Source organism: Poecilia mexicana, unplaced genomic scaffold, assembly GCF_051168715.1.
Source record: "Poecilia mexicana isolate PSO_F unplaced genomic scaffold, ASM5116871v1 scaffold_22, whole genome shotgun sequence".
Taxonomy (NCBI): domain Eukaryota; kingdom Metazoa; phylum Chordata; class Actinopteri; order Cyprinodontiformes; family Poeciliidae; genus Poecilia; species Poecilia mexicana.
The window spans coordinates 24,551,221-24,567,468 of NW_028263391.1; the positions used below are offsets into that span (position 1 = coordinate 24,551,221).

Below are 16,248 nucleotides of genomic sequence, written 5' to 3' on the forward strand. Positions count from 1 at the left end.
TGTGAATTTGTAAAGTAGGTCTCCTTTAAAAGCTAAGCATATTACTTTGATTTAAATCAAATGCTCCAAAGTTCTGCAGACACACTTCTCTCACTTTTTTCTGAGTTTTCATAGCAACGTCTGCTTTCCATGGAAATTCGGGGCAAACTCTGGTCCAGTAAATAAAACTCTCATACTGAACTGGACCTTTGCATCCCAACTCAAACCGCAAAGACAAGCAACCTAATAGGAAACACACCATGCTGATAAAACCCAGCCATTCAGGGAGAGAGGATAAATACTCGCTGGCTCCCTGAAATCCTGATTGAACTCATGTGTAGCAGAGAAATGGGGCCCTTAAAGAGGCAAGGCCTCATTCTGGACAAATAGCAAAGCAATAAAACCTCCAACGGTAGATTTTTGTACAACGGAGGAGTTTAAGGCGTCCACAGGCCTTAGCAATGTTTGTTCGTTGCGACATTAACCGGTTCATGAAGTTCAGATCTACACATGTGGCTGTTTGGTAGCTGCTACGGCCAGTTGGTTGGTCATGTGATGCTCGGATAAGTGCAGACAAATATGCAGCGATGGGTTATACGCGTGGAATAAATTCTTCAGCCAGTCAGTGACGATGTGACCGCTGCAGATTCACATATTCAGGCTGAACCGATGCATGTGTCGTAAAACAAATACAAAGCACAGAGAGTTTATAGCCAAGAACAGCCACCAGAAAGAGAACCAGACAGAAAAACTTAAAACAATAACATGATCAGGGTGAAAAGATTAATCAGATTAACTGTGATTAATCGATTATTGGAATAATTGTCAACTAATTTAGTTAACTGGAGGATACATCCTTTGTTGCATTTTAAGCAATAAAATGTTAATTTTCTTCTTTAAAAAGAGCTTAATTATTTATTTCCATATTTTACGTATTTTTAACATCAATAAAAAAAGTCTATTTTTATTGGATTGCCAATTGATTCTATTGGCAATCCTGGTTAGTTGGCAACCAGGATTGCCAATTAAAGTAATCCTGGTTAAACAGAGTCGTCTTAATTCCTCAGCATTAGGAATGAGATTTTTAGATTTTTCATCTAAACCAGATGAAAAATATGCCAATTTCTTTGTATTTAATTCTGCTACTCGATAACTAAAATAATCACTAGCTGCAGCTCTGAACATGATGCAATCACTGAAACAGAATTATAGAGCAGAGACTCTTATTTTGGTGGGAGATTTAAGGTGCCGATGGAGCAGAGCGTTATAAGTTTGTTGTTTTCTCTACAGACTAACATCTTTATAAGCAGCTCACAGTAGCTGCCCCTTTAAATAAGTGCAGCTCAATACTATGAATAAATTGCAACAGACATGTGAAGAAGAGTCTCAGCCAATCGGATCACAGCTGACCCAGATGGTTGGTCCTGTGACCTTTTGAGCAAATTCATTTCTCAGCCCTGGACAAGAGAGGAAGACGACTGTGAAGATGAGGAGCTTCTTTAATTCAGTTTGAAGATAAATGAAAGGAGGAAGCGTCTCTGCTGATAATCTGAGCAGATCCTGGATCTGGACACACAGGAGCTTCTTCTTCTTCTCATTATTATTATTTAGTGATCCAACGGTTCATGGAGCCGAGGTTCTTTAAGCCTGGACTTCTCTCATTTAGACCAGTTAAGATAATCCCTCAGCCTTGGCTTACAGGCAGAAATAAAACGGATTTTCTACCAAAGAATGACGTTCTTTCCATCCTTCACACACACACAATGAGAAAACACACCTCCTCCTGTGTCACCTGTACAAACTGCCTGTTTTTTTGTTGTTTTTACGTTATAAGCAGCTCAGCAGGGAATAATTGGTGTCAGAACCGCTGAGGCTGATTCACGGCTGACTCACCTGAGCAACAAAAACGAAAAACAAAAAACAACTCGGGGATCAAACCTGCAGGGATTACCCACCAGAAGCAGAAATATTACATCACAGATTAAAAATCATTATTATAGTGTTGAAGGAAATTTTCTAATTTATTCCTGTATTTAGTCACAAACTTTGTTTCATTCCTGGATGCCATTTCTTATATTTTCCGCCCGACTTTCCATCTTTCTTTCACACAGAGCGACACGTTCTCCTGCCGTCTTGGTCTGCGATCGCTAAGCAAACCTAACGATACCGACCGAACTCTCAGACACAGCTAACTTATTTATTATGATTTTGCAAATTTTTAGGAAAACAGTTTCAGCTGTAGTATTATCTTTCCTGCAATACTTGCTTTGGATAGTTTGCCCTGTGAATCTGCCATACAAAAGCCCTCATAAGGTTTCTATATGCAAGTTAAAGAAAAACTTCACATGGTTTTTAACGTTTCCATTAATAAACTCTGAAAAGTGCGGCGTGCATTTGTTTTTACCTCCATAAATCAGACACTTTGCACCACTAAAGCCAATTCTTCCCTGGAAAAACAGCTCAAGCTCTGTCAGATTATCAAGTCTTTCCACAGATCCTAAATTCTATTTAGGTCTGGACTTTGACTAGGACATTCTAATAAATCAATATTTATCTACAGAGAATCATGAAAGACCCCAAACAGATTTTCTTCCAGGATTATTCTGTATTAAGCTTCACTGCCTCAGCTGAAGGGAGGCATCCCCAGAGCATGATGCTGCCACTGCCATGCCTCACCCAACAGGTGCACCCAGACAGCGTTTGGTGTTTACATAAGGCTTATGGCCAAGTTCTAACAGAACTCTGTGTAGAGTCCCATTCAAACACAGTGAGGTTTGGAGTGGACCAGTGGTTAGCACCGCTAACTAGAAGGTTAGCTGAACTAACCCCAAAGCGCTAATCAAAACCATTTGTTCTGCTAACACTAAAACAGCACACTAACATAGTATTTAGCGGAAGCTAACGCTAAAGCGCTAAATTTAAGAAGTCTATGTGAGGAGGCTCACAAAACAATTCATATGTGAATATTTTTGCTGAATTTGTTTAACCCTAGTTGTTCATGTAACGGTTGTATACTTCTAAACAAAAATTAGCTGTTGTTAGCGCATTAGCGTAAGTGTGCCCACCACTGCAGTGGATCAGGTGATGAAAAACTTTTGATGTGAGGGAAAAAAAGTTTAGAAGTTCTCATTAGCATTAGCAGGAGATATTGAAAAGCTTATTAAAGGCCTTCATACAGAGGAAATAAGCAGCGCTTGCTTTGGAATAGCCTTTCTACTGCAGGACGTAATGAAATTACACTAATTGTGCCAATTAAAGTAATCCTGGGGAAAGAGTGTCGTTTTAATTCCTCAGCATTAGCAATGGGGTTTAGGATAATTAACAGTGAATTGCAGGAGTTCATATTCAGTCAGTTTTCAGAGTTTTTAGGTCTGATCGTTGTTTTGGGCCAGCAGAGCCGATTTTTAGATGGAAACAACTCCAAGCTTGTTCTGCTAACCGCTCCATGAGAATCGGTGTGTTTGCTGAACACGGCCCGCATCTCGGCTCTGATTAATTACTCCAACTCTCTGAGGAGTTGGAGGCAACATATGCTGCAAGAGCTCATTCGCATGAGTGTAAAACGTAACAAAGTAGCACAGTTAGCGCTGAGCTTCGGACTCAAGAGGAAGGCGCGGCTTCAGGTATGAGTGTGTGGCGTCTGCTGGTGTGTGTGTGTGTGTGTGTGTGAAGGCGTGGGTGTGTGCTGAGCGGGAGGCACCAGAGCCGCCGTCCGCAGTGCAGCAGGGGCATCCTGGCACGGACAGGGCACCAGATGTCAGAGCGGCGCAGGAACCTGCTCAGCGGACCAGTGACACTTTTTCTAGGGCTGAATTTGGATCTGGGCTTCCAGGAATAAACTCCCACAGACAGTCTGACTAAACCCGCCCTCACACATCGCCAGGTCCAAATGGTTCCACTCGGAACCGGACACAGAAACAAATTAACTTTTCAAAGTGTTATTTAATTATGCGTTTTATCTGCTGATTTTAATTTACACGTTTTATCAGAACTCCAAGTGACAAACTCAAAATGGCAAATTAATTTAAACAGTTTCTACTTCAGAATCCCTAAAGCTGCAGTACTTTTATAAAAATGCATATTTTTACATATTTGAGACAATTAATCTGCTCCTCTGCCGTCTCCCAGTGCCAACTAGAAACAACCAATCAGGGCCAGGAGGCGGGTCTTAGCGCTGTCAATCACCCCCCCTTTGTTCTCTGCCATCACAGCCTTTCCTGAATGCTAAAGCTAGTTAGCATGGCCACCAACAAACAGTTGTTTTGCAACAGTAACTTGTTTCTCCACCGTTGGCACATTTAGCAGTGAGTAAATGAGCCAATGCTAAAACCCGCCTCCTGGCTCTGATTGATTGATTTTGGTTGAGGGCTAATTTACTAACCTGAAATTATGAAGGTTTATGTTTATATCTTGTTCTCTACTGTCAGTGTCTTATTTTGTTTCTGTACGTTTTTTTATTTGAAATAAAGTTCTTGGGGAAACAATGAGAGAAAGCAAGGAAAGGAAATGGAACTGCTGCGTAAACAGACTTCAAAATAAGAGCACGAACATAAACCTCCATAGTCAATAATCAAAACTTCAACACAAATGTCGAACTTTATTCAGATGAAAGTTTCCAAAAAACACGCATCATTTTATAACCTTCTGGAAGATCTAAATGTTCTCAAAGTTAGCATAAATGCTAAAGCGCTAAACAAAAAATAATAGCTTAGCTATTAGCACATTACCAGAAGTGCTCCATCCAATCCACATTTATCATTTCTATTTGGAAAGACCTTTCAACACCTGGAAGTTTGTAGTTTTAATATAACAAAATGCTGAATGTTAAGAGGTTTGGATATTTTTGCACCGTTTACTTTTTGCTGTAGATGAACGTAAAGAGGCAGATTGTTTTAAAAGGCAGCATCTTTAATGTGTTCTCCTCACGTTCCTCTACAGAAGAGTCGCTAATAAACTGATGCAACGACTCTAAACAACATCAACTAAACAAGGATAAGAGACGATCGCAGTTAACGGTCTTTGGGAATGGCAAAATCAATACCCATAAAGAGCAAAGAGCTGTTAGCTAAGGCCATTAGTCGTCCAATGGCTGCTGAAATAAAGCAAAACCGACTCTTCAGAAGAGACGAGCGTGAGAGGAAAGCAATAAAAATCCAGGACGGTGATGCTTTGAGTGCTTCACTTTAATTACTAGCTACAAAACGGGAAAAATGGTTCATTTCTCTGGCAAATGAACAGATTTCACCCATTTATGCTCAAAACAAGCATTTTCTAAATGCCTGTAAATATATGACAGCTCTTTATGATTCATCTTTTAGAAATTAAGAAAGCTTTACGTAATCAGTGGTTAGTTATAACAAATATTGATTATTTGAGGTATTCAGAGGAATAATTATATTTAAAGCTCCGATAATGACAGTATTTTGGCTACAGTAAGTATGCAAATCCCATTATCCATAAATCTCCTTCTGATTGGTTGATCAGACCCTCATGACGACTCCTCTCCCGGAAACACAAACTGAGTGGAGTCCTAATCAGGATTTAATTAGGCCAACCTGTTGAAAATATTAAATATCCTAAAACATGATATTAAATCCTGTCAGACTCTGTGGAGTCGAATCTTTTTGCTTGAATTGTGCGCTACGCTACATTTTCAAAGAAAGTTTATGACCTTAACGGGAAAGTATGGTTTAAAATTTACTTATTTTTAGCTTTAAATCATGTTATTGGTTCATCAAAAACAAACCTGGAGTGTTGCTTTCATTCTTTCATGTTTGAGAAATCCTTTAATCTCCATGGCAACCATTCAGATAGCCTGGTTGGACCTAGCCCCGCCTCCGATCTGTAGCTCCTCCCCCACTGAGCTCCTTCAGACTAGCCAGCAGCAATTAGGTCATTATAGGAGACACTTCTCAGCATCTCTGATAAAACGCTGTCAGAGGGTTAACACAGGAGCCATGTTGGGACGACTTCCTGGAGGCGGAGCTTCTTAAAGACACAGAGGCCCATTTTAAGGCGTTAAATCAGGAAGTCAAATTTCTTTTAAGCCGTATTTGATAAATGCAGCATTTTCATAAAAATTTTTATGCTGTAAAATGGTATTTTGTGCCTGAAAAACACATAATACCTCCTGTTTAAAATAATTTAAGTGTTTTTCCAGACTGGAAGAAGCCGTTTCCCTTCGCTGCCTCCAGTTTCTTTGGACAGTGTCCAACAGTCGTACCATTACTGAGAGAAATCACTCAGGTTAATAACAGATTACACATTCTCCATCAGATTAGGGAGGCTGTGCGGACCTGCTCCCAGGATGGGATTTCGCTCTGCGTTCTTATTGCCTTGTGTGGTCAGAAATCCTGGTGGAAAAATGTTTCTGGATGGATCACATTGAAAAACAGCTGAAGAAACTCACAAAACGATCAAACCGGCTGTAATAAAGTCGTTATTTATCCGTTTTCAGATGAGAAGTGAAACATGTTTCTTGTAATGTGGGTGCAGCTGAGCAGTAAGATCTGGAAGGAGGAGAGAGGAGCGTGTTGCCTTGTGACTGAGATGCAGGGCGACAGTTGACCTATAAGGGGGCTGACTCACCCCCGCGTTCACTTCACCACTAATATATTCACTTAGTAGAGCTCAGGGGGGGTGCTGCTGCTAGAAACGGTGAAAACATTACACTCAGGACACAAAACAAGCATTTTAAAACAAAATTACAGCAGTGAATTTGTTTAGATGTAATTTGGCGACAGGAAGAGGAGAAAAGTGACTGAAAGTGATCCAGAGTGTGAGCAGAAAGAGGAAGAGACATAAAAAGCTCCTCGGACAGAAGCCTGAGTCTTATCAGCGGAAGATCGCTGCTGGAGATAAAGCCAGCAGACAAGGCGTTGTGTTTAGCCTGTTTGAGATTTCCTGTCATCATCATTAAGTCAGCTCCTTCCACAGCCGAACAGACCGAGATAAACACAAACCGGACTCTTGTTGTGCGGAAAGCGCGCCGCTGCAGCTGCAAATCTCGCTCAGATTCAGATATTCCAGAGTTTAATGTGAAATCTGTGTTTCTGCGGATGAAACTCATTTGTAATGGGGTGCAGCGTTGGCTGGAGGCGGGGGGATGGAGCGGCGCTGACAGTAACGGTCTGTGACACATCCCCGCCGCAGGAGTCGTGGGCGCTAGTGTATTGTGACAGAGTGCGACCTTTAAAGGCCAGAGATTGATGCACAGCAGCTCCTAAACCCAGAGACTCAGGCTCCCCCCGTCCGCAGCCGGCCGGCCTAAAAAAGCCCCGCTGACCTCGCAGGAACAGGAAGTCGAACTGAGCATGTGCACAGAGTTATTCCTCCACATTCCTTAAATGTTGCCTTAAACGATGTGATCAATTACAGAAGCTGCCAATTAGCAGAGACCTTCTGACTAAAGGCACGGAGTGAAAACAAGGTCCACTACTGCCACCTGCTGGTTGCATTCACCAACAAGAAATCAGACTGGATTATAATTTCACACTAAATTTACTGGATTACTGGTGGAATTCAGCAAAAGAGGAAAAATAAAAAAAGAAGCAGAAAAACCTTGGAAAGTTTAACATTTCAGCCACAAACTCAAATGTTGGGGTTTCAAATATTAAACAAAAATCAATAAAAGAAAAAAATAAATCTGCTCATTTCTAACTGAAAATAAAAAATTGCCTCACTTTTTTAGATTTTATATTCTTAAAGACATAAAAGAAACTAAACACCATGCATTATTCTCCTCCCACTTCAAACACTCACCTCTTTGCTCTGATTTATCTCATAAATCCCTATAAACATTTTGAATTTGTGGCGATTAATCACATTTTTTTGTTGTACAGACTCAAGCTGGAACTATTGTGTTGCATTTCTGGTACGCCTGTAAATCTGATGCACATCTTTAAACAGCAGCAATAAAGTCGCTTCTTTCTTCCTACTGGGTTTAATTTCTGCTTCTAATCGATTTGATTGGATGCTGGAAAAACCTGTTGTGTTCAAGTTGTGCTAAAAGGAGTCGTAACAATACGACAATGAAGTCGCAATATCACCATAATAAAGTCATAAAATTAAGAGAACATCTTTATATTACGATTTAAACAGATTAAAATCAATAAAAATTGTTTTTGTTGAGTTTATATAGCAATTTATTCCATTATTTTGCAGCAAAAAATGTTTCTGAATTGAACTGAATCATTATTGAATATAAATCTCGTAATTAACTTCAATAAAATTTCCCACCGCCTGATAAGACATAGTATTTTTCAGCTGTACTGTAAAACCGAGCCGGTTGAGTTACCTCTCGTAGATGGTCTTGAGTGTGACCTGATCCGACACGGCCTCGGCCTCCTCCAGGAACAGGATGATCCACGACGTTCTGTACGGCCACTCCTCCGTCAGGTGGATCCACGACGCCAGGCGGTCCCAGTTAAAGGTGATCTGATGGGCGCGCAGCAGGCGACCTGTCCGCGTCGGGTCAAAGGTCACCGTTCACTCTGCTATGCATTTCATCTAACCTCTAACATTTACCGTTTGGGGTTTTTACAAAACAGAAACTTCAGATCGATGCTTTTAAAACTTCCTGTGTTTAGATCAATAATATTCATCTGTTCTAGTAGCGCTAGCATCAATTAGCTGCTTTTTGAAGGATGAGTTTGATTTCCACCTCATCGCTGTGAAGGCTTTTCATTTTGCATCCTTTCAGTAGTGTATCGTTCCCCAAACTTTTCGGCTTGTGACATTAAAAATGACGCAGATCAGAGATTATAAAGTCAAAATAATACAAGAATAAAGTCACATTATTATGAGTATAAGGTCAAAATATTACTAAAAGTTTAAGTGATATCAGGATAAAGCTGTAATATTAATAAAATAATAGTTTCATTTTACTAAAATAAAATGTACTATTTAGTAATAAAATTTATTTGCTAAATAAAAACATCATCATAATCATAATATATTAGTAAAATAAAACTTTATTCTGATATTATTTTCACTTTATTCTTGTAATTTTCTTTCTTAAATTTTCTTACCATGGCTCCTAATACCCTGTCATGTCAAATAGTTATAAAGTATATATTCTATGGTGTCTGAGTTGTGGATAAATGGACTAAGATGTTAGAGTTGCTCGTTTCTGCTGCCTGACCTGTGATGGAGACGATGTTGAGCAGCCGCCTCATGGTCTGGGGGCTGATGTCACAGAACCAGTCCTCCGTCACCAGCAGCTTGGTCAGGTCGAACGACATCTGCCTGGTCAGGGTCCTCTGCATCTGCCGTCGCCGGTACGTGTCCTGGACCAAACCGCAACAGAACGAAGCGTTTCCGGTTCACAGAGTGTTTTCAGAACAAACAGACTCGTCGTTTCTCAGATCAAATTCAATTAAAAATTTCAATCTATTAAATATTGCCCGATTATCTTAAAACAATCGTGGACGGTGATGCTATGGGGAAGAAGAATCTCCACTAGCAGTCAGTCTCGCAACACATGTGGAGAGGCCTCTGACTGAAGAATGCTGCTGTGTGACAGCATGACATGCTAACAGCTAAAGATCAATGTAAAGATATTCCACAGAAACATCCTGGATAACAACATCAGTTGCTAGCAAGCTCTGCTAATATTTGCTTTTAAAAATGTTAAAAAGTTTAACCAAAATGGGCGGAGTCAAGAGACTGAGGGGCGTGGTCACATGCGGGTATGAGTGAAGGGGGTGTGGTCAGAACGACATTTTTAGATCAGTTACTCTATGAAAACCTGTCAATGTTTAGAAAGCCGGGGAGATGTTGGAGTAGGGGATACAATCTGCTCTTTGGTACTGCTCTGCAGCCTCCTTCTCAGCTCCTCTAGGTCAAAGTTCAGGTATTATTGAACTTTCCAGATGCGACACCTTGTTGCCACAGTTACGCACTATAACCGTCTGTAAGCAAAAAAGTAAGAGTGTAAATCCTTCCAGCTGCACCACGTCCAAACCAAAGGGAATAATTACCAAACATGAAATGGTTCAGCCCCAAAACCTGAAGTTAGTTCAGTTCATCTCCTCCAAAACCAAGGTGGTGGCATTATGATGCTGAGGGCCTGAGACATTCCATGATAAAGTGTGTTTTGAAATAGATATTAGTGTTTCAAATCATCAAACCAGTTTAAATTTTAGTCAAACACGACACAAAATGCTGTTATCAAACTAACCCAGTGGAAACAGGTTTGAACAGAGTCTCCCAGTTGGTACCATAAAGATTCATCCGTTAATTTACGAACCACTGACCGCTGGAGAAGAGTCACGACACACAGGCTTGGTCCTGACACAGATCCACAGCAAACATCTGTGTTGAAACCAGACAGCTGTCATGGTCCAGAGCCAGCGCCAGCCTTTTGGTTCACTTTGAAGTTCTAACACCAGTCCCATGACCTTTCTCAGAGCGGCGCAGCATATGGCCACCGCTAGGTCAGAGCGGCTAACCGTACGGGCGGCAGCGTGTGCCTCGGTTCGCGGAACAGGTTTACTTATTTTTGTGATTTGAAAAGAAGAAGCAGCAGGTTTGCACACAGAAAATGTGCAGTGCACATTTCCACTAGTCTGCTAATGACAGAGCTAATTTTTAGCTTTGAGCTTTAGCATTTTAGCTTCCCCTAAATGACCTTTTCCTGGATACATCCTAAAGCACTCATCTACTTTGCTGTTTTGTGAACATTCAGTGGAATAAAGTTTGATATCTGTGTTGATGCTGTGCACACTTGATGCTGTGCAGCAAATGATGTTTATTCTGTACCCAGAATGCATCACTGCACCGTAAACAGTTTGAAATCCACTGAGTCCTGCCCTGACTGAAGTCCTATAGAGGTGAATCAGGCAGTTAGCAAAACTCAACAGCTCCAAACTGAAACCACAAAATATCTGCTTTAAGAATCTCTTCCTGAAGAGAAACTGGGATGACGGGTGAAATTTGGGCCTTTGGGGCGATTTAACAAATGTTGTATAACTGACACATGGTGGCCATCAAAATGGCTGAAATTAGCGCATTAGCATTAGCTTCCACTAAATGCCACTTTAGCACTTTAGTGTTAGCACAACTAATGATTATGATCAGTTCTTTAGAGTTAGTAAAACTAACTCTTTAGCTGCAGTTGCTACCACTGCATTCGCTATAAAAATAAGCAGTAATGTTATCTACAAGTGGAAAAGCTGCAATAAGTGAATAAGTTTCATTTTTTACTTGCTTACTAGAAGGAAAGGCTTCCTCCTGCTAAGATGCTGATTTCTACACTGAGACAAAGAGCCAATAGTGACAATGTTCTAGATAACGACCAAACAAACGGGGAGCAGCGAGGATGGGGGAGGAAGGCTCACAGGAGGGAGGGCAGCATCAGCTAAAGCAGCAGAGTCACTTAGCCTCCTGCCAGCAGACCTGGTGCCAGTGTTTTGTCACAGGGACCCACCGCTGCTAGGCCTTGTCATTAGGCTGTGGCAACACAGCAGGAAGGATAAACAGCCATTACATCAATTACACCAGGACCTGGCCGCACACTGAGCGCCTCGTCCATGTTGTCCCCTCCGTCCTCCGGCCAGCCAACACCACGCCTTCGCTACCCCCCGCCTCAGGCAGGAAACGGAGCAGATAGAGCTGCGTTTCCTGCAGTGAGTTCAGAAGGAGGCAAAAACAACTACAGCCATTTTTATATCAATACGTCCAATAAAACCAAGAGCAGTTTGAAAAAACATTAGTGTTTTAATACTACTTAAGGGGTTAACTTCACACAAAGTCGTGGTTTTCATCATTTTTTTTTAGCAACAAAAATCTTAAAAGTGTGGTGTGTAATTATGCCTCCCACCATCACCAGTTGCTTAGTTAAGCTCCGTCAGGCTGATGGGGTCGGGGGTGCAGCTTACTTAGACTTAAAGTTACAAGACACCCTAAAACGTTTAATTCTGACTAAAATCTCATTATCTAAGAAAGATTTTGTGCCAAAAAATGTAACAGGCATGTTTTGTATAGGCCATAGGCCCATCCTAAAATGTTCAACTTTAACAATTAAAATGAAGCAAATGTCACTTCAACTCCTCCTGAGCCTGAAAACAAGCAAGAGTTCACTTCAAATACCTTTGTTTCCCTTTTTTATTATTTAGTATAATTTAACAAATAGGCCATGTAGCCGTGTGCGTGTGAGCCAGGTTTTTATATCCTTGTGGGGACCCGTTTCTGTCTACAATGTGGGGATCGCAGCTACTTGGTCTCCATGAGGGGAAATGCTACTTTTGGGTCAGGGGTCAGGTTTAGGGCCAAGGTGTGGATTAACTTTTGGTTAGGGTAAGGATGTGACGGTTAGAGGAAGGGTTAGGATGAAGGAAATGAATGGAGGTCAATGTAAAATCCCCACAAGATACGAAAACACGACTGTGTGCGTGTGTTACCCTTCGGTTTAGAGCAGTCTTGCTGCCAACCTTGACTTGATCCTGGGCCAGGCTGATCATAGACACCCGTCTGTCCATGTCATCATGACACCCTGAAGGAAAACAATCAGAGGAACCGGTTAGCAGTTAGCCAAACCTGCATTAATCTGCAGAAACAACCTGCTAGCTGCTGGGCATACCGTCGGCCTCCCCGTTGGTGGGCGTGGCCATGCAGAGCTTCTTGGCGCGGCTGAGGCCTCTGCTGTTGAGGAAGACCGGCAGGTGGACGATGTTCCTCATGTAGTCGTGGCCATTGATGTTGGAGTCTCTCAGGACGCTGTTCAGGTTCTGGTTGATGGCTTTGATGATGATGTGAGGGTCGCTGGCGAAGATGGAGATGAACGGACCCTTCGAGAAGAGAACCCGCACCTAAAGTAGAAAATAAAAGATCAATAAAATATTTTTCTGACACACTTTGTACTACAAACACCTAAAGAACTACACTTTTCTTCTCACATTTCATTTTGTTTCTGTTTGTTCACTTAGTCTCAACACCTGCATCTTATTCATAAATAAAAAGAACGCCCCAAATGTTAATTTAAAAGATTAAACTCATTAATTGACAGAAAAACTAAGCCTTAATCAAGCATTTTCAAAGCCTTTAAGCACCTTTATGCACCTAAAACTTTAACATAAAAAAGAAGATGCATGTAATCAGGCAGCAGTGAACAGCTGGAGGCAGCAGTCAGCTGTGGCCCGTAAAGCTAATGACTCCTGTGAGAGCCGCCTGTCTGCAGCGCGAGGCCGGGGATTTCCTTTCTGCTCACTAAAGAACATTGTCTGGGAGTCACAGGACTTCAATTTCAGCTCCATGCATTCATGATTTGTTAAACTCTGACCAGCAACCTCAGGTTCAACCCGAGGGCGGAGAATCTCTGCACCTAAAGCTTCTAAAGCTGCGATTTCCGCCATAAACACGCCGCGTCACATGACGTCTGCAGCTGAAACGCAGCAACATGGTTTCTACGACGGGGGAAAGAAAGGAGTAAAAATCCCCCAATAACCTGCTCCTTCGTTTTTCTAGAGTAGAATACGATCTCCAACAAGCTCAGAAAAAACATTAAAATGTTAAACTTTTAAACTCAGAAATGTTTTATTTCTAATGTTGATCTCAGCATTTCATGTAACGAAATGTCTGGCTCAACTGTTCAATTGAGCTCTGGCAGTTTAGCAAAAGTATATATTTTTTAACAAAAACATTATAATTTCTGTATAAATGGGATTGTTAAATCATTGCAGATCAAAAACATTTTGTAAAAAGGGTCTCATATGTTTGAGTTATTAAGATAAAAGCTAAAAATCTCCAGACTGTTGATCTGTATTTAGCCCAGTTTAAGGAATGAATGCACCCAGGATTCAGAGTAAAAGTCACCAGATGTTGGCAGTCTTGTTCACCAACACTGTTGTAACAAAAATATCCAAATTTAACAATATTATAATTTATGAGTGAAAATCTTGTCCCAAATTGGCACTTTTGGCAGATGAGCTAAGTTTTTCCTTGCACTGAACTTTCCAACAGCTCTCTTCTTTTCAGGATATTAATGAGTGAATTACATAACTTCATCCTGTGTCATTGGCTTTATGTAATATTGAAGTATTTATTAGCTGTAATCCACCAGAACAATAAAAACCATTGAAATAAACGTCTATTTGTGATGGATCTATAAAATGAGGTCAAGCTACTTGATCTCATGTTTGTAATCGTCCTGGACAGCAGAGAGGAGGACGCCGCTCACCGTGTCCAGCATCTGCAGAACTCTGTCCTGTTCGCAGGCGTCCAGCCCGTCGATGATGACCGCCATGCGCGTTTGGTTCTGGGTGAAGCCGTCGATTGTTTTGGCCATTTTGGACATCATCTCCACTTCGTGCTTCAGGACCTGGCGAGAAACACGAGAAAAACTAATTCAGAGCAATTCAGCTCCAGTTCAGGTCTTCTGAACGGTGAAATATTTAAAGTGTCGACACAACCATCAAAACCTGAAGGCTCAATGCATGGCTGCCGTTTTTCAAGATGGCCGTCATGCAGGCTTAGCTTCTGTAATGTTTTAGTATGTTTAGCTGTTTAGCATTAGCTTTTGCTATACATTTGGGTTTATTAAAACACATAAAACAATTAGCTACTCCTATGTTTTATGTGTTTAGTGTTAGCTTCCACTTTTTTATGCAATTACTGGTTTCTGCTTGTGCTAATTTTTTGTTCTTAGCAGTTTAGCATCAGCTTCCTTATGTGTATTAGCACAGCTAAGATTCTTATTTAGCAAATTAGTGGTTAGTGAAGCTAACATTTTGGTTAGCTGTGCTCACCACTGACAATAAGTAGTGTTGATTGAACTGCAACCATATATTCTCTATAGAACCATGGCAGCCATTTTGAAAAATGTCCATCAGGAAAAGAAAACACAAGATGAAGAAGATATGTATGGCTTTCTATGGTTCAAAATATGAAACCAAACATTAATCCAATTGGCCAAGAAAGCCATGGTAGCCATCTTTAAAAATCTAAAAATTCTCAGTAAACATAATTTCTATGGGTCCAAATATATATGATTGGACATTAAAACTATTCATCTGGCTAATTTACTGAATTTTTTTATCTTGAGAAATGTCTGGTTGAATTGGTCCAGTTCATGTCTTCACCTTCATAAACCCTTCGCTCTTCAGCTTATGCAGGTTGTTGGCGGCGCCATGCAGCCGCTTCCTCTGGGAGTTGAGGACGGAGTCGGCCACCTGCCACCAGGTCCGGAAGTTGATCAGCAAGGCCAGTCCGACCACGCTGGCCATCGCTATCAGCACTGCGTTTACCGTCAGGTTTTCAGAGTCCACCTAATGGAAAAACAACAATAACCACATTAAAAAAGCTCCAAACTCCAGAATTCTATATGATTTTTATCGCTTAACTTACCCTAAAGATGGATAACAGCACCACGCCGGTGATCAGGCATCCCAGCGTCAGCGAAACAAACACGAAGGACGGCAGGCAGCAGGTTTTCTTCCATTTCTGACCTGAAGTTTTGGAACACAAACACTGATTTTAGAGAAACAGATGGAAATTTATCACTTTAAAACAACTATTCTGCGTTTGTTTATTTTATGTCACAGATCAACACAAAGCAGTTCATAACTGGGAGGAAGAGGGAAGGATTTCAGCAAGTTTTAGATGCTTATGATCTGAATTTGAAGCATTTAAAATGATTTATTTTATTATTCAACACCAATAAAAGGCTGAAGACTGTGCTCAGCCCCATTTACTCTGTTACCCATAAATACTTCACCCTTAATTCAGCAGTCAATTGACTTTGCTGATAATAAAGCAAAGATTAGACATTTTTATTTTATAAGTTTCTTTTTTATAAGTCAAACTTGAAAGTTAAAATTGAAGTTTGTGAAATTTGAAAGGTTTTATTTCTCATCTGACAAAAGAAAAGCTTTGTAAAAACGATTTTTGAATTGTACTGCATTTTAAGCAATAAAATGTTTTCTTACTTAAAAAAGGACATTAGGATTTTCCCTTTCATACGTTTATTTTACTAGCTAAAATAGCTACGACACAACGGGAAAATTTTTATTCCATTACTTGATTAATTACCAGAATAATTGATAAATTACTAAAATAATTGTTTACAGAGGCCCTAACTGATCACAGTAATGAGAGCAACGGTCTTCAGTCAGAGGCCTCTTCAGATATGATGTGAGACTGACTGCTACTGGAGTCTCAGTATCACAGCATCACCTTCTGACCTTTTTGACACGTTGTGGAGAAATTTAAATATAAGATTTGAAAACCATCTGATATTTGCTCTAAGAATGTTCATCTGCTGTAGAAGCTTTT

General features: G+C 40.7%; 1 protein-coding gene across 5 annotated transcripts in view; it reads right to left on the bottom strand.

Moving 5' to 3' along the window:
* The window catches only part of kidins220a (kinase D-interacting substrate 220a), a 52,398-nt gene that overhangs the window by 20,100 nt on the left and 16,050 nt on the right, over nt 1-16,248 (bottom strand). For 4 of the 5 annotated variants that reach the window (XM_088002722.1, XM_088002720.1, XM_088002719.1 and 1 more), the window contains 7 exons: nt 15,322-15,422; nt 15,057-15,242; nt 14,156-14,296; nt 12,560-12,788; nt 12,381-12,472; nt 9,122-9,266; nt 8,276-8,438 (listed from right to left, as the gene is read on the bottom strand). In XM_088002722.1, coding sequence (XP_087858848.1) covers nt 8,276-8,438; nt 9,122-9,266; nt 12,381-12,472; nt 12,560-12,788; nt 14,156-14,296; nt 15,057-15,242; nt 15,322-15,422 — 1,057 coding nt within the window. The remainder of the gene's footprint in view (nt 1-8,275; nt 8,439-9,121; nt 9,267-12,380; nt 12,473-12,559; nt 12,789-14,155; nt 14,297-15,056; nt 15,243-15,321; nt 15,423-16,248) is intronic. The other variant, XM_088002721.1, reaches the window with a different exon arrangement.